This window comes from Lingula anatina, chromosome 5, assembly GCF_051362555.1.
Source record: "Lingula anatina isolate TDL-2025a chromosome 5, LinAna3.0, whole genome shotgun sequence".
Classification (NCBI taxonomy): Eukaryota; Metazoa; Brachiopoda; class Lingulata; order Lingulida; family Lingulidae; genus Lingula; species Lingula anatina.
The window spans coordinates 11,436,592-11,455,949 of record NC_141771.1 but is presented as its reverse complement, the minus strand read 5'-3'; the positions used below and the strand labels follow the sequence as shown (position 1 = coordinate 11,455,949).

General features: G+C 39.2%; 1 protein-coding gene across 3 annotated transcripts in view; it reads right to left on the bottom strand.

The window, feature by feature from the left end:
• The window catches only part of LOC106168313 (uncharacterized), a 39,695-nt gene that overhangs the window by 13,437 nt on the left and 6,900 nt on the right, over positions 1-19,358 (bottom strand). The window contains exons 7-22 of one of the 3 annotated variants that reach the window (XM_087012787.1): positions 18,857-19,093; positions 18,333-18,566; positions 17,809-18,042; positions 17,426-17,662; positions 16,661-16,897; positions 15,905-16,141; positions 15,436-15,669; positions 15,037-15,213; positions 14,515-14,751; positions 13,911-14,228; positions 13,208-13,444; positions 12,425-12,709; positions 11,436-11,629; positions 10,761-11,033; positions 9,905-10,156; positions 8,651-9,271 (exon numbers count right to left, since the gene is read on the bottom strand). In XM_087012787.1, the coding sequence (XP_086868913.1) occupies positions 9,119-9,271; positions 9,905-10,156; positions 10,761-11,033; positions 11,436-11,629; positions 12,425-12,709; positions 13,208-13,444; positions 13,911-14,228; positions 14,515-14,751; positions 15,037-15,213; positions 15,436-15,669; positions 15,905-16,141; positions 16,661-16,897; positions 17,426-17,662; positions 17,809-18,042; positions 18,333-18,566; positions 18,857-19,093 (3,776 nt within the window). In that variant the 3' untranslated portion in view covers positions 8,651-9,118. Of the gene's footprint in view, positions 1-503; positions 684-1,087; positions 1,208-3,372; positions 3,571-5,062; positions 5,267-8,650; positions 9,272-9,904; positions 10,157-10,760; positions 11,034-11,435; positions 11,630-12,424; positions 12,710-13,207; positions 13,445-13,910; positions 14,229-14,514; positions 14,752-15,036; positions 15,214-15,435; positions 15,670-15,904; positions 16,142-16,660; positions 16,898-17,425; positions 17,663-17,808; positions 18,043-18,332; positions 18,567-18,856; positions 19,094-19,358 lie in introns of those variants that run through there. The other 2 variants (XM_087012786.1, XM_087012788.1) reach the window with 2 other exon arrangements.

The window sequence follows — 19,358 nt, the reverse complement described above, 5'->3', positions numbered from 1 at the left end:
AAAAAATCTATAACAGGCAATATGTGTCACAGATAATCAGCCTCCACAAACAGTATGACAATTATTTGGATATCGTAATTTCATGGTGCCATAGACGGGCATGTGGAGAAGTTAAATAGCCCATGATTGATGAGGAAAACCAGGCCCGTAAGGGGGGGGGGGGAGCGGCGGAGTTTAAATTAACCGTCTAAATTTAGCCATTTTAGATTAGCCATATCAATTTAACACACTAAGGCCACATTCATAACCGATAATCTGCAGACTAAGTGGTCCACGAATCAAATATGGCCGACCCCACTCGATGTCGAATAATCCCCAAATGGTGTACCTGTCTACCACATGTGCCAGACCTGATGGCAAGATTTAATTTGTTTAACTCAGCAATTTTAAATAAGCCATATTAATTTAGCCATATCAAATTATAGCAATATTAACAAGTCTTAAAACTATTCTTTATTAAACAAAGTTCATGTATAATTCAAATAAAATCATCCATTTCATACATTGATAGTAGGGCAGCATCCATATCCCCCTGCCTTGGCTGCACAGCAGGTGCTGTTATCAGGGCACTGCTCTTTCTGGTCTGGACATGAGATCATCTTGCCTTCTCTGGATGGTGGCTCCCTCTTTGGAGCTGGTTCTTCAGCTTTTGAGGAAAATTTTTCTTCAGACGGTTTTGGTGGCTGTGACAGGAAAAATGTAAATGTAAAGATAGTTCCACGTAACTAATTTATTTTGAAATATTCCAAAACTTAAATCATTCAGTCGTTAAAGCTTTGTTTACAAGTGTTCCAGGACATCAACTTTATAATGTTTATTGGTAAATGCCAATGTTTACACTCAAATTTCAATACCATTTATTTAAGCATTACATTTATATTGTATTGTAAAAACATCTTTCAGCCTGTGAATCTGAGTCTTTAACAAACATACAAATTACACTTGGTGTTCTGAACAGTATACGTAATGCTACACATATTTTGTCAGCTCCCACATTGGAGGATTATGGGTATATACAAAAAATACCAGAGAGAGAGAGAGAGAGAGAGAGAGAGAGAGAGAGAGAGTTAGAGAGAGAGAATCTTACAAAGAACATATCAGTCCACATTGCAGTAAGGTGTGGGTCTCCACTGGTACACAGTCCTGTACCCTCATCACACTTATGTCCAGCTGGACAACAGTGCAGGGAATTTGGACAACAGACCGCCTGGAAGAAACAAGTCATAAACCATGAACTGTTTGTGAGATATGGTAAATTTTAAGGGGTGAGAACACACATTAATCCTTTCTCTGAAAGTATTTGTAAGAAGGGTACTCAATCGGACTTTAATTCTTATTTTAATTTTATATTTTAATATTTTAATCTGTAATACCCCTGTACTTGCATAAGTTTTAACTGCCAATTTTCTTATGTGCTACGACAGTGACAAATACAAGTCGAATGATATGTAAAAGAGATGTGCAACAGTACATGTACAAGTGCAAATGTGAAGTTTCTCCCTGTAGTGAAGGTGTGCTCAAATTTGGGCATGATAATTAGTTTTTTCTCTCAATGTCGTCTGTAACTGCACTATGGCATGTCATGAGCATTTGCGAGACATTTAATATGAAAGATGACATCAACAGTGTACTATACGGGTTGAATTTATTGGTCCAACTTGGAAGGAATGATGAAAGTTTTTCAATTTATTTTCCAAGCCGGCTCCCATATACTATATAAGGAGAAAATTGATAAACAACTTGGTCCTTATTTTCAAGCCTATAAGTGGATATTTAGATGTGCTAACTGCTATCAGATGCTTGGAATCTTTATAATCATCCAAGTGTATGCTAAATACTAGTTATAACGACTCATTGTCCACTGTGTGCCACACACAAGAGTAATTACATCGAGGTATGGTAGGGATATTATTTGCTCTAGGTAGTTTTAACTAAATTATCGGTGAATAATGAATTAGGGGTTGATTATGATTAGTACCTTTATGGGTTCATTAACTCATTAGAGGGCCTGACAGTTTAGTAAACTAGCTGATAAGAATTATCTTAAAAGGCCAAGCCTAAAGCTGAAATGCACTAGGTGGAAAAAGTAGCTAAAGGTAGATTTTGGAGATGCATAGCTGTAGGTAATTAAGCCATGTGAACTGTAATTTCAGACCAGTATCAGAAGAAATGAAACGTAGCCTACCACGCGGAAAAAATCTCAGTACGATTATTTTTGGAACTTCAGAGTATTGTAGTTAGGAAAAAACAAGAAACGTTCCTATTTTTCTTCCCCGATGCCTTTTTTCAGCTTCCTAAAAATGGTTTTGAAAGAAAGCAACAAGGCAGCATCACAGAAAACTGAACAGACACCTGACACGACAGCTGATTTCACAACTAAACAACATATAACACTGTGTTTAGTCGGTGCCATCTAAATAAGTACATTATGATTGCAACAAGAGCATTCATTACCAATTTAATGGCTGCATCAGTAAGTTTTGCAGTAGTTGATATATATATATATATGTAAAAAAAAAAATCACCAATGCAAATTTGACAGATCTTATCAAAGCATAAGTATCACAGCTTCATGTACAATGTAGGTAGGAAAATTCCGATCGCTGGGCAGTTATACTTTTCCCGTTACTATAAAGATAAAGTAAAGGTAAAGAAGACAAGCATGAGAACCCTTCATTTATTACATAACAGAAAAACGATATTGAAAAGACCGATACATATTTCCAGGTGCTGATGAAAGCTTGAGTTCAAGCAATTGTAAGACGGTGGCAATGCTGTATCCAAGCGACCATCAGAGAGGGACAGCAAGCAATCTAGATTATAATAAGTTCGGGTTGCTCGTGAGCAATCAAAACAACGTATTTGAGACAATGGGCAATTATTTGTTCCATCGTAGTTGTCTTTAAAAGAAAATGTTATGATTCCAGTCTTTTCGTTTTATTCCTTCTTGGAGCTTTAACTGAATAGTAAACTGCTAGCCCACCGAAACGGGGAGCCTCATAAGAAACGCAAGGGAATTGACAAATGTGGTATAATTCTCACCATTTGTCAAAAAATCGGGGTCATGTCGATACTCCCCCGCACCGTTATTCCCCCTCACCAATACACCCCCTAAGTAAATTTTTGTGTTATGAGCATCGATACGACCCCACACTGATAGATCCCCGTATCAATACATCCCCTGTAAAATTGCCAATGTACATGTAGGCGCACCGTTACTCCCCCACACCGATACTCCCCCACATCATTGCTTCCCCGCATCGATACTGCAGGGGAGTTTCGGTGCGGGAGAGTATCGGTGCGGGGATATACTAGTGCGGGGGAGTATCGGTGCGGGGACGTATACATAGGGATGTTACCCTAAATACGTACATTTTCTCCTTGGCAACAAACAGCAAAGCCTGTCACCAGATGGCAACAGGTGGCTCCCAAAGGACAGCCCGCATCGGTTTCTGGTGGACACGGCTGATTGCGTCCTTCATGTAAGCTGGTCTTGTGGGACTCAAAGAACAAAGTGCTAGCTGCTGCCAGTGGAAACACTGCTATGAATAATAAATACATCTGCTTCATCTGAAAAAATAAATATTGCAGAAAAATATCAGGTAGGCCCTATCAACAAAGTGGCACATGATAACGGGTACTTTTACATCTTCTTCGGCGATCTTTTAGGGGAGACCGGGGCTAGTTGGACCCCGGGGTAAGTTGGCCCCCCATCAATTTATGACAAAGTGACTATGAGGTAAAAGAATTGAAATACTTTGAACTTATGTTAATGTCTTTTGTGCGGTTTATCTTCGTCAAACTAAGTTTTGAATTGTAAACCATTTTAAAGTCTAAACCCTTAATAAAACCATGTACATGACAATTATACCTGTGAAACTGTCACCATTTTTATCCTTCCCATTAGTGCAGGAAGTTTAGCCTTTTTGCCGCCTGAATAGCCACCAGTCAAATACCATAGTTATTACACAACTGGGAAGTGAGAGCACTCCTTCTTATCTCCCAATCTAAACAGTTGACCCTTATACTATCACAATATAGCGATGACTACTGATATTGACTGAAAATATTAACATTTCATTTATAAATTTATAATTTGACAAGATAACATTTGATGTTTTTGGCAACTTCCAGTACAGGGTGTGAAGGAAGTCAGTCTTATCAATATTATCTGAAAGCCTGATTAAATGTTTTGTACCGCGAGAAATGTTTGTACTTAGTCTAAGATTTTTATATATTTCATACAAATACATGAAGATTTTCATCTGATGAACTGATGTTCAGTTGTCACCAGTGTCTAAAATCTTTTATATTTTATTTTTATTTATTTATTTATTTATTTATTATTATTAAACATTTTTAAGAAAGGTTGTACAACCACTTTCATTGGAGTTTCAACAGTCTTCAGCTTGATATATTTTTGGGTTTAAATGTTCATGATTCTTGATAGAAATTTTGATAGCTTTCAGAAAACAATTTTAATATGTACTATGAGGATGTCTCACACTTATTGAAAATTTGTATTGGTAACCTTTAAAAAAGAAGTGTTTCACAAGATTATTTTATTTATAAAATACTTATTTATATATTTACCTCAGTTAATTTAAGTATAAATCATATAATCAGATATCTCCAATAGATTGGCTTTTTGCTTTTTAAATATAATTAACGCACAAACAAGTCACAACAGTTCTTTTTCACTTTCCCTTTTTTTGCGACACACGCAGTAAGCACTGATAATCTACCTCTGTTGTGTAATAATAATATAATTATTTATAATAAATCACGGATAGGGAAGTCAGTGGAACTGAGGGTACTTCTGAGGCCTACAACAGCAAAAACATTTCGTTGCAGCAGCAAGCTTAAACATGATTTAAGTCACAACGATATGTTGATAATTATGTTTAGTCGGTTTCAATGTAACGGTAATATGACTGGGTCGAGACCCTCAAAAACGATGTTGACTTCAAGTTCGAGTTTAAATTCCATTGTTTTGTTCACATTTAAATGTAAGAAATATCTACGCTAAATTTGCCAACACCAGCGTAATTATTTAACATACCGTGTGTTCCGAGTTGTGCCTCTTTTACTGTTGCATATTCCACCAGTCTTGTGTTCGGCAGATAAAGTGTCCGCTCGTCAAAGCAACCCGGATTAAATAGCGGCTTTCGGCTTGTGATAAAATCATGTGACGATTTGTGCATTAAGTGGCCGTTTGGCACGCACTGTTGCACCAATGTTGTCACTGCTGCTGATGGCCTCACTGTTGCACCAACTGTCAGCGTTACCGATGCTGTCACTACTGCCGATGGCCTCACTGTTGCACCAACTGTCAGCGTTACCGATGCTGTCACTACTGCCGATGGCCTCACTGTTGCACCAACTGTCAGTGTTACCGATGCTGTCACTACTGCCGATGGCCTCACTGTTGCACCAACTGTCAGTGTTACTGATGCTGTCACTACTGCCGATGGCCTCACTGTGGCACCAACTGTTAATGTTACCGATGCTGTCACTACCGCCGATGGCCTCACTGTTGCACCAACTGTCAGCGTTACCGATGCTGTCACTACTGCCGATGGCCTCACTGTTGCACCAACTGTCAGTGTTACTGATGCTGTCACTACTGCCGATGGCCTCACTGTTGCACCAACTGTCAGCGTTACCGATGCTGTCACTACCGCCGATGGCCTCACTGTTGCACCAACTGTCAGTGTTACTGATGCTGTCACTACTGCCGATGGCCTCACTGTTGCACCAACTGTCAGTGTTACTGATGCTGTCACTACTGCCGATGGCCTCACTGTTGCACCAACTGTCAGTGTTACTGATGCTGTCACTACCGCCGATGGCCTCGCTGTTGCACCAACTGTCAGCGTTACCGATGCTGTCACTACCGCCGATGGCCTCACTGTTGCACCAACTGTCAGTGTTACTGATGCTGTCACTACTGCCGATGGCCTCACTGTTGCACCAACTGTCAGTGTTACTGATGCTGTCACTACCGCCGATGGCCTCACTGTTGCACCAACTGTCAGTGTTACTGATGCTGTCACTACTGCTGATGGCCTCACTGTTGCACCAACTGTCAGCGTTACTGATGCAGTTACTACCGCCGATGGCCTCACTTTTAATCAGAAATCGAAGGTGGGCGCAGGACCCCTTGCTCCCCCCCCCCCTTAAATCCACCACTGCGAAGCTATATTGGAGGCCTCAGTATGTTGTCTTTAAATTCATTTTCAAAATTGTAGGCATCTTACGAGTGGGGGTTTAAGGTGAGATATGCCAACTGCTCGTCAAGGTGTTGCGAATATCACTAATGATTTAAAAGAGTCACGCGCCAAAACCAATGTCAGACGTATTTATCCTGTGCACATAGAAGACCAGGAAAGGGGACATGAATAAGTAAGGTTTTTGTACCCGGTACAGAACAGTTGATGTTAAAATGGACCTCTGAGCTACATTTGTGAAAGGTAACGATTTCTCGTAACAACGCTCGCTCTTTTTAGTTCCTGTGTTTCCCATTTTTACAAGGCAACCGTTTGATAGCAGTTTGCTTCATGTAGTAGTGGCTGCACGAAAACAGACCTTAGAACCAAGATCAAAGCTGCTCGCCTCTTCAAAGCACACTCAGTTTTCGGTGAAAAGTGGTCGTGGGGAGGCCTTTCAGTTTCAATGCAGTTGCCGCATGCTTTCAAGAAAAATCACTTGGGGGGGGGTCAATTGAATACCTTTAACTTATTGATTTTCACACATATATCTTGCATTTATTTTTGCACAGGTATGACAGGAATAGTAACCCGCTAGGAACCGTAGTACCATTCGATGTACTTTATACAGGCGACATTCGTCCAATACACTAGCCCCTCCCCCCCCCCCCCCCCATACCCCGACTAGCCCCTACCTGTGCTAATCATTTGATGGTAACCCCGGAATTCCATTCCTGTCACACCGGTTTAACACCACAGAGGATAAACAGAATTTGTTTTGATTTACAAGGTTTTTTAAAACGTCCGTATTTTCACCAGTTTTACCGTCTATTTTTAAATTCTAAAATATTTAAAAATAAGAGAAAATATCGAAAATGCTCAATTTCTTAGTTGCGAAATGTAATTATAATAGAAAGACCAAACATCATGCAAACAGGGACATATCATGACTCCTCAATCCATTTGTGTTGGAATGTGGTTTATTTGCCAAGAAGGCACGCATTCACTCTTCACATGTTACAAGCGAGATCTCTTTATAAGAAAAGTTACCATCACCTCTGAACTTAGAATTAGCTTAACAAGCAAAAGTGACGCCAAACAAAGCATATGGTTCACTTATCACACTTCTATGAAATACGTGTCATCTACTTTTTTTCTGAGATATGGTATTGATGTTTAAGCATTTACCCCGACATACTGGCAATAAAGATATGGCATATACCCCGGTATTTACATACTGCTTGCAGTTTAATTTTCAGTCTCTCATACTCTCGGTTTCTCAGGCACTGCATTCTATACAGAAATTATTTGCACAACTTTCGACATCGGTTTTTCAGATTTCACATAAATAATATGTATGCAAAAAGATGATAATTAACTCATCTTTGAACAATTTCATTATCACCTACAATGTGTTATACATTGGCATTGTTATGTGGCAAGTCACCACCACCATCCCTGAAAGTTGGTAAGTTGTGTGTAGCCTAAATTTAACTTCCACTTGGTAACGAGTTTTTGTTCATAAGGACCGGCTAAAGCATAGTCTTTGACGCAGCGAGCATTCATGAATGAGGGGGGTTACTACTGGGTATATAAGATGTGTTGGAGTGGAACAGAAATGTACCGTACAAATCAGAATCAGAAAAAAAAAGAACTGAACCCTAGAAATCAGAATAAAAAAAAAATCAATGTTTGATCCAGTAAGTGCAAATTATTAAAGATATTTCCCTTTGTCTTATATCTTCTGTCTGCAAAAAGTCTACTAGAAGCAATAAACAGAGATTTTCTAACACAGCTTTGGGTTGTTTGCAATTTACATATCCCTCTTACGATATCTTTTATATCCAATGGGCTACATAATATAATAAAACTGTTTTGTGATGCAAAACATGATTAATACATCCATAAAGCTTTTGAAGTTTTACTGCCAATGACCCTGTAAAAATTCAAAATTCTCAGCATATAAGCACGCTTACAAAAAAAAGATGTTATCATTTGGCTATAAATATGAAATATTACATTTTTTTTCATGTCACAGTTGTATGCAAGGTCCAATGTTTAAGTATTAGGCTTCATTCACATGCAATGTCTATTTTCTAAATTCTATTTTCTATTCGCGGTATGTCTTATGATCACGGTCTGTGCCCTGAATATCCCGCGGCGTAATTACTGGCAGCGCGAGCCAGTTACTATAAGTTACTATAAGTAACTGGCTCGCGCTGCCAGTAATTACACGGCGGGATATTTAGGGCACAGACCGTGATCATAAGATAGCGCGAATAGAAAATAGATTTTTAGAAAATAGACTTTCCATGTGAACGAAGCCTTATAATACAATGTTCAAACCAAACATATACACTCAGTCATTTACTATCACAAAGCAACTGCATAGCTCTGTTTTTGCACTTGTTCTTCTTTTGTGTTTGTAGAAGCAAGTTGACTATTAATCACAGCTCTTTATCCTGGTTAACCACATTTGTAAACAAAATAGTTGAAGCTATAATGACTTCTATCCACAATCTGTGTCAATATTTGGTGTGTGAGCTGTCTGCAACACACCTGTTTTTTCTTATCATGGAATTAAAATAAACAATTATAAATATACAGATTCCTCTGCAACCATATATGGTATGTGTGACCAGAGTTAGCTGTTGTTTCAACAGAATTCTACAGGTGAAACACAGTTTTAATGCTTAATAAATAAATAAATAAATAAATAAATAAATAAATAAATAAATGGGAAAATTTACTGAACATTCAGTACAATACTAAAAGCAACCATTATGAAACACTAGTAGTTGCATATGAACACTGTAATGCAGAATGGCTCTGTCTTTACATTTGTCAATAATACATATTATTCGATTCACTGAGAGCCTGGCAATAGAAATATAATTTCATTAGAGACATCAAAGTAACATGTGTCCTCCCTTTGCTGCTCTTTGGGTCAGCTTTTGCATGAACTCTGCCTGAACTTGACCTGATTTCTTACATGACCCCTTTGAGACATCACATTCGTAGCCCTCGGGACAGCAGTGTTGGCCATCACTGCAGCAAGTGGCCTGACAACAAAGACAATGGGTTTCAAATTAGAAAATTAATAACCATTATTCGTCTACACGTATTAATTTTTTTACTTTTATAGGTGATTTCAAAGTAGTTAAAATGGTATTCTTTAATAACAATCACTAGTGCCCTGGATTTGGTCTTAAAGTGCAATTTAATATCACAAATGATCTTACACGATCTTAACCATTACAGTAGTAGTCTAAAAATGGACTGAATCTGCTTTAAAGATAAAAAATGATCTAACACCTACATAAGTGGTCAAGCAGTTTCCTCCCCCCACAATGGGGGATACCTCCCCTCACAATAAAAGAGTACTTTTCTCACAATAGGAGAATGTGTAAGGGGAGACAACTTAATTGTCTTTCAATCCAGAAATGGTCTTACTCATAATTTAAGATCATGTAAGACTATTTGTGATCTTAAATTGCACTTTAAGACCAAATCAAGCCCACTAGTGAATACTGTAACAGGGGTTTAAGTTTTAATCTTACTAGGTGCATTGTAACATGAAGGGAACTTAATTTTCGATAAAGAAGTAACTTACGGATGATTCTGCTTACTTTCTGATTACAAGTGCCAGACACATATCACAATACACATCGATGTCTACACCCTAGCTCACTTACATAAGGCAACGGACAGCATCCATATCCGTGTGTCATTTTACAACATGTATTTCTGTCTGGGCAGGACTTGGTACCACCTGGGCATACCACACTCTCCACACTGCCTGCATTGTCCCTCTCCACTGTTAGTGATTTTGCTTCTGTTTTTGTAAACCATGGAATGTTGGTCTCGTCTCGCTGGCAGGTGCCCTGGCTGACATCACAGGTGGACCCCTCTTGACAGCAATGGAGACCATCAGAACAGCACACAGCCTGGAAACACAGAAGACAACCATAGTTTTGAATGTATTTGAAGAAGATCAAATTCTTCAAACTGACACTAAGTCCATGGACCAGTGTGACAAAACCGAGGGTCCGTGTAACAGAGAGTCCACCCTCCTTTCACTGTACAGGTTAGTGTTAGCCTAACTTAAGTGGGTCAAAATCAAGGACAAGGCTTACCTGTGCAAATTTATGGGAACTGGACTCCCTATCCTGTTTACATTGGCACTTTTCAAGTGTGCAACACTGCAATATATCACAAACTGCACCTCTCCCTCCCCCCCCCCCCAAAAAAAAAAGAAAAAATGTCATCCATTTCCATTTTATCTTTTTTTTTGGGCTAAGTACAGTTATGTGTATGAATAATTTAAGTTCAAGTTCACTAACAACTGATTAGTATTATATTTTATGGTTAAGACCTAACCTACACTAACAGCTATCAGCACCTTATAGTACTATTAACAATTCCAATATCAGTGGAAAACAGTCTGCCTAGCAGAACAAATGCAAAGCAAGAGCAAAAAAAAAGAGAGGAAAAAAGCACTCAGATATGCGGACTCTTTTAAGATCTCATCCATCTTGGTCAGTAACTTACTGCAAGGTGTGGACAGCACCCATACAGACCGCTGGCCATCTTACAACACGTGTTTCCAGAAGGACACTCCGCCTCACCACCGGGACAAATGACCTCTGTCAAAAGTTCCGTCTGCTCAGGTGGCTCTGTCTTCCCAACAATGGTTCTTGAGAGGGCAGGCATCTTCCTGAGCATGGGCAAACTGGCTCCAGATTTCCGCTGACATTTTTGTTTCTGCACATTGCAAGCACTTCCTGGGGGGCAGCAGTGCTTGTGGTCCGAGCAGCATACAGCCTGATGAAAAGTTGCTCGGTATAAAACAAGGATGAAGCAAGAAAGCAAGCAAGCAAGCAAGCAAGCAGGAAGGATTTCAGTGATAACAGCAAGCATTCACAGCAAAAGCATATCAAGACTGGGAAGGCACTCAGAAAAAGCAGACCACCACCAAGGAAGCTCAACTGATCAGTTCTAAATTAGTAGGCAATTTCTGACCTATCCTGAAAATTTTATCAGTACAAAACTTTTCAACTAAAGCATTAGCCTCCTTGACAGAAGTAACAAAGATAAAGCAACCAGGCACGAAGAATATGTGATAAAAATAAGTAGCAAGTTTAAAGCATAGATTAGGAAGTCAGCAATTCCTTTTGCCTTCAAAAAATCTAAGTAGAACTTCATAAAAGAAAAAGTTAGACCTACGCGTGGCAGTGGACAGCACCCATAGCTTCCAGACGCCAGCTTACAACAAGTGGCTCCACCTGGGCACTCTGACTTGCCACCAGGACAAATGTTATTTTTTCGATGTACTGGCTGTGTGGCGGGCATTTTTTTCAGCCAGGGAAATTGGATGTCCTTGGCCCCACATTGTTCAGTTTTGGTATTACACTCAGTTCCTAAAGTGAAAAAAAAATTCCAAATTATTCATACAAAAAAACAGAATTATTAATAAATTAATAATAGAAAGAGTTATAGTTCTTATAATCATTACTACAGACATGCTGAACAGCTTAGTAAAAGCTGAATAATTTCATATTTTGCAGGGTTTTTTCCTAAAGGTCAGCTTTGGTTGAACATATTCATAATTTTAGTGATTTTCTGATTGGTTTTCATAAACCATCATGCTTAATGAAAAATATGGCATGGAAAATGATAAAATAAGTCTTTCATTGCAAATTTACCATTAAATGATGTCAAATTCTATTCTGCTTTCAGAAAAATAAGATATCAATAAATATTCTTAGATTTCCTATTGAGCTAATAGAATAAGTATCAAGACAATATGAAATTGGTCTTAGTGACTTAGTTTCAACACTGAAAACATGGTTGGTGCATCTTTCTGTTATTTGTGGTAGGCATCTTAGACCTCATTCCCAGAGATTAGATCGATCCAAACTACATCGACCTAACTCCCTGGGGGTTCACGCTAAATAGCTGTCAGACGAGCGGGCATGAAAGTTAATTACCCCCTTACAGCTTGTAGTAGGCGGGACAGACATTTAAGCCGGATTATCTGACAGTAATCTAGTGAGACTCCCCACGGGGATAGATTGATCTAAATGTCTGGGAATACGCTCTTAGTCGACTGTGATCGCTTTAGCAGTCTTAGCCAAGGCCTTTACACATCTATATTTTCCAAAGCCACAAAAGACTAAAATCTACTTTGTGAAACACGACCCTGGCTTCTTTACCTTGTGGACAGCAGTGAGTGCCATCTTTACAACACACTGCTTCAGGCAACGGACAGCAACCATACTGACCACTGGTCAGCTTGCAACAGGTGCTCCTAGATGGACACACAGACTGGTCATCACAGGTTATGTCAGGCTCACTGTCCTGAACTGGCACAGGCCTGTCATGGTCAACCTCTAGCATGGATGTAGACATACTTGTCACACTAGAGGGGGTGTTACGGAACAACAGGCTCAGGATGCCACGTCTGGTGCAAAGTCCGTGTGTAAGGTCACATTTTTCTCCTGAAAAGGAAAACAAAACCTGGTTACTGGAAAACAAACACTGTATTGGCAGCTTCTAGAGGCTTCATATCTATCCAAGGGACAAATGAGCTGGTTTTCAAGGTAGGATCACTGTACACTAATCAGTTGCTCCCTGATGAACATGTCCGGCACCTGCAGAACTACTGAAGGTAATACCAGTGCCTTGCATTTCCTCACAGCCTTTGATAAGAATAAGAAAGTTCATATTTTACAAACTTATGCATGAGCCTTTATGATCTCCTCTCCATTTTAAGAGATATGAAATATGTTACAAAAAAAAAATCAGCTGGGCTAGTAAAAGTCAGCCAGGTTAACATCTCAGGACAATTGCTAAACTAGTCCCAATTTGGCTTTAAATAATGCAAAATATTGGCCAAATCTATCATTCATATACAAACCACAAATATACCCATCACCAAATCATCAAAGGGCTATTATTTCCTTTTTTTCTACAGCGCTAGCAGTGCTTCTACCTACCACTTGGACAGCAGTGGCGGCCATCACTACAGCAGACGGCATGTGACATAGGACAGCAGCCATAGCCACTACCATGCCTGCAACAGGTGTTGCCACTAGGACACATTGACCGTCCGTCTGGACAGACCACAGAACCCACTGGACTTGGCTGGATTGGCTTGGCAGCTAGTTTAGGGAGCCACGGGATACTGACAGCTCCTCGGACACAACGCTGTCTGCTTACGTCACAGGTGGTGCCTGGAATGATTATATATATATATATATATATTATCATCAAAAGTGTCTCTGGTTGCAGTAATACACTTCATTCATTCCAGTGATCTATTTCTCTAGATTCTGCATTTTAATTATAATACTTTCTTCTGGGCATCAACCACAAACAACAATCTGACCACAATATTAAGTTATCACTAAGACAGAAACATACAACTTTTCTGGCTCCAATAAAATCATTTCTGCATACAAATGTCCCCCCCCCAAAAAAAAAAAAAAAAAAAAAAAAAAAAAAAAAAAAAAAAAAAAAAAAGAGGAAGAGAAGGAAGGGGCACTGGTACAGTTATTCCTTAATAATTTACTGCTGCATGCAAAAATATCCCTCTCCCATCCTTGAACCAGTAATACCCTATACCCCACCACCAACTCCCCCTTCCCCCTCTGCCCCACCCCACCCCACCCCACCCCAAGTACATAACCCAGGACAAACCTTCTGGGCAGCAATGCTGGTGGTCACTACAGCAGACAGCATTGGGGACTGGACAGCAGCCATACTGACCATCCATCATTTTACAACATGTCTGGTAGGAGTCGCACTGCTGGGTCCCTCCAGGACAGGCCTTCCCAACTGTGACTCCACCATCCAAATCTTTGGAGACAATGTCCTTCGTTATTGAGGGGTTTACAGATCCAAGAAGTTTATTTGGACTTATATTATCTCCCATTACGATTGCAGGAGTTTTGGTGAACCAGCTCATACGGTCACTGCCAAAACTGCAGGTGCCTGTTCTGAGGTCGCATGTGTATCCTAGGAATTGGAATAACCAGCAAAATCAACAACTGATTAAGCTCCTTGGGTCACAATGAACCACTTCTAATGTAGGCAAAAACATTTCTTGGTCACAGTGACCTACTTCCCCTATGGATAACAAGATATTTCAGGGTTACAATGATCTACTTACACTGTGGAAAAGAAGATGATTCTAGGTCTCAATGACTAATTTGCAATATGGACAAAAATATATTTCTGGGTCATAATGACCTACTTACACTGTGGATAACAAGATATTTCTAGGTCACAATGACCTACTTACCCTCAGGACAGCAGTGGATATGATCGCTGCAGCAGACGGCCTCCGGTAAAGGGCAGCAGCCATAACGGCCTGTGGCTAGCAGACAGCAGGTGTTGTCGTTAGGACAGCTCCCACCATCTGGACAGATGTTATTGGTCATTCCAGATGGTTTGAGAGCAATTTTAAGTGACCTTTTCATAACAGACATTGCTGTATTCTGTCTAACACAATCCCCAGTACTGACCTGGCAAGTATAACCTGAAAGAGGCAGAATCATTAAGAAAAGCAAAGAAACGAGGAAAACCATAACTTGCTGTGGATGACACTCAACATAGTCCAGGTGTTCCCAATGATGTGTACAGTAAATCTGATATTACATTTGTATAATATTAACCATAGCTCATTATATTATTTTCATTACATTTTTATAAAGCTGCAGAAACACATCCACTCTCACTGTGGCACTGACAGATTGAATGAACTAATGTATAATAATAACTCCGCTAACATCAAAGGCATACTAGGCCACCTTGACCTATTTACCATGTGGACAGCAATGTTTCCCATCACTACAGCAGACAGCATTTGGCTGTGGGCAGCAGCCATATTGACCATTGGCTAGTTTACAGCAGGTGTTTCCATTTGGACATTGAGACTGTCCATCTGGACATATCACTGGCCCATTAACACATTCCCCAGTACTTGTCTGACAAGTGTAACCTGAAATAATCACATTCAGAAAGAAAATCATGTAACTATATACAACACACTGTAAGATTAACTATTAGCAAATTATATTCCTGCCATGTAATCTAAAACACACGCATTGCCTCTGTTAATCAACCTGTGATTGTCAGCTTGAATGGTCTATTTTTCTAGCAGTTCTTTATACTATTTCTTTGGTTAAAACCTTGGAAATCTAGGTCACAGTGACCTACTTACCATTTGGACAACAATGAAGTCCATCACTACAACAGACAGCATTTGGCTGTGGACAACAGCCATATTGACCACTGGCTAGTTTACAGCAGGTGTTTCCATCTGGACATTGAGACTGACCATCTGGACATATCACTGACCCCACATTGTTATCCACAAGCACAGCTTTATCTGTTATCACTGAAATGGCTGCATTTTCACGCACACATTGTCCAGAACCTGTCTGACAAGTATAGCCTGAAATAGTCACATTCAGAAAAATAAATGTACAAATGAACAAGGAAAGCCATAATAAGCTTTGGATAACATTCAATATGGTCCAAGCGTCTCTCACAAGGTACCGACGGTATACAGTAATTTGGCATTATGAATAACATTGTCAGCTTGAATGAACTATTTATCTAGCAGTTCTTTATACTATTTCTTTAGTTGAAACCTTGGAAATCTTTGTCACATTGACCTACGTACATACCATTTGGACAGCAATGAATCCCATCACTACAACAGGCGGCATTTGGCACTGGACAGCAGCCATATTGGCCACTGGTCAGTTTACAGCAAGTGTTCCCATTTGGGCATTGGGACTGACCATCTGGACACATCACTGACCCAACATTCTGTGCATTTGGCCTTGCCATTGTCTTAACAAACCAGGAGACTCTCTGCTCTCCATTATGGCATGTTCCAGCCGTCAAATCACACTTTGTTCCTATTGTAAACAGATTCATTTTTAAATATATCTAAATAATCAAAAGGCAAAAATATTTAATCTCCTAATAGACACTTACATAGATCTGGTAGATGTTAAGCAGAGACTCCATCTAGCAAATCCAAGTGTCCAGTGTGAGATTTGATATTTTTGCCTTTTAAACATCACATTTTACATTCTAAAACATTGAAATGATCTTTGACATTTTGTACTAAATTTAGTCACAGCAACCAATATCAATTTCCATAGTATTATTCAAATGTTATGATGCATAAATAATGTAGTATTCAATGCCTCTTACCATCAGCAGCATTGATGAACAATGTTCTTAGTTTCTTTTTTACTAGCATGAAAATAAGTTTATGCATCTCAACATTGAAATTTCAAGTTGTTTCCCAAATTAAAATGATGCATAACTAATTAAATATCCAAAAAAAAACAAACAAATTATCTTATTATCAAATACCAAAAATAATCACATGGCCAGGAAAAAATTATAGGCCACCCTGACCTACTTACCATGTGGACAGCAATGTATTCCATCACTACAACAGACAGCATTTGGCTGTGGACAGCAGCCATATTGACCACTGGCTAGTTTACAACAGGTGTTCCCATTTGGACATTCTGATATGCCATCAGGACATAAGACAGACTGTAATTTCAGACTGACAAATGTGGCTGGAACTGAAGTAAGCAAGGGAGTTTCAGAATTTGGAGTAACACACTTCCCAGAGGGTTCCTGACATATTTGTCCTGAAGAGAAAAACAACTAAAAATAGTTACACATACAGGTAAAAAAGTAACAATAAAATTAGTCTGAATTTTGGTGTTTTTTACCCAAAATGATTTACTTTTCAAATTGGGAGAAAAGTATACCGCCTCCTATTTTATATCAAATTAATGGATAACATATATATAAATTTTGATTTATGATAAAAACTCTTTTGGAACACCTGAGTGATATCTAACGTGGTCATTTCAATATATTTTGCCAACAAATTCTAAAGAAAAAAGGTTAGTATATAATTTTGACTCTATGGAATAAAAGATTCCAAATAACATGTACAGATGCTACCCATCCATTCTTTTTCTGAATGTGATTCTTTGAATTACAGATGAGAAACCAAGTGTTTCTAGCCATCTCACAGGTGATGTTAATTTCAATCTGCAACAAGATCTAAACCTAAACCACTTCAGAAAAATCTAGGCCAGACTGACCTACTATTGAAAAATATAGCTCAAAATAGCCTACTTCTGAACAATCTAGGTCAGATATCTCACCCTGTGGACAACAATGCACACCATCTCTACAGCAGACGGCATGTGGTATTGGGCAACAACCATATTCACCACTGGCCAGTTTACAGCAGGTGTTACCGTCTGGACACTGAGACTGGCTGTCTGGACATAGCACTGTACTTCTAACATTTCCCACTGACAAGGCTGTAGTCTTCGTTAGCCATGGAATGGCTGAGTATTGGTGCTCACAATTTCCTGAACTGACATCACACTTGTATCCTGCAAGCAAAACCTTGTATTGTATTTTTTGCAGTTTGACCACAATTTACTTGAAACTTACACTAAACTGGGATTCAATATATTTTTGGGTCACATTGGCTTACTTTGGAAGGAACAGCATTTTGATGTCACAATTACCTACTTACCATTTGGACAGCAATGAACCCCATCACTACAACAGGCAGCATTTGGCACTGGACAGCAGCCATATTGACCACTGGCTAGTTTACAGCATGTGTTCCCATCTGGACATTGAGACCGCCCATCTGGACATACCACTGATCCTACATTGTTGTCCACAAGCACTGCTTTATCTGTTATCAATGAAATGGCTTTAGTCTCACGCACACATTGTCCAGAACCTGTCTGACAAGTATAGCCTGAAATAGTCACATTCAGAAAATTAAATATACAAATAAACTGGGCAAATCATTGAAAATTTGCTTTGGATGCCACTCAATATGGTACAAATGCCTCTCATTGTGTGTTCAATCTTTACACTAGCTTATGAAATTCCTGCCATGTAATTTTAAACACATGCATTCCCTCTGTTAATCTACCTGTCATTGTCAACTTGAATGAACTATTTATCTTACAGTGCTTTTTCTACTTCTATTCCTTTGGTTCAAAAACAAAAAAATAGACATCTAGGTCACAGTGACCTACTAACCATGTGGACAGCAATGAACTCCATCACTACAGCAGGCAGCATTTGGCACTGGACAGCAGCCATATTGACCACTGGCTAGTTTACAGCATGTGTTCCCATCTGGACATTGAGACCGCCCATCTGGACATACCACTGATCCTACATTGTTGTCCACAAGCACTGCTTTAATTGTTATCACTGAAATGGCTTTAGTCTCACGCACACATTGTCCAGAACCTGTCTGACAAGTATAGCCTGAAATAGTCACATTCAGAAAATTAAATATACAAATAAACTGGGCAAATCATTGAAAATTTGCTTTGGATGCCACTCAATACAGTACAAATGTCTCTCATTATGTGTTCAATATTTACATAAGCTAATGATATTCTTGCCATGTAATTTTAAACATATGCATTCCCTCTGTTAATCTACCTGTCATTGTCAACTTGAATGACCTATTTATCTTACAGTGCTTTTTCTACTTCTATTCCTTTGGTTCAAAAACAAAAAAATAGACATCTAGGTCACAGTGACCTACTAACCATGTGGACAGCAATGAACTCCATCGCTACAACAGGCAGCATTTGGCACTGGACAGCAGCCATATTGACCACTGGCTAGTTTACAGCAGGTGTTCCCATCTGGACATTCAGACTGACCATCTGGACACACCACTGACCCCACATTTTCTGAGAGCATCTTTGCCGAAGTTTTTGTAAACCAAGACATGACAGAATTTTGCCTATGGCACGTTCCTGCACTGACATCACATGTATAACCTGCAATAAGAGAAGGGAATTTCCATACAATTTTTGATCACAATCACAGGATTTTACATGGTCTTAATCACAACAGAAATGATCTTACCATGGTCTGACTCTGCCTTGAAGATCAAAAATGATCTTACCCTGGTGAGTGAAGCTATTATTTGAGTGACATCCAGTGAAGTGGTCCAGCAATTACCTCCACCAACGGGGAAATGTGTGAGTTGAGACAACTGCTTAACCCTAATTCCAACGGCATTTTTTGCAACATATTCCTATC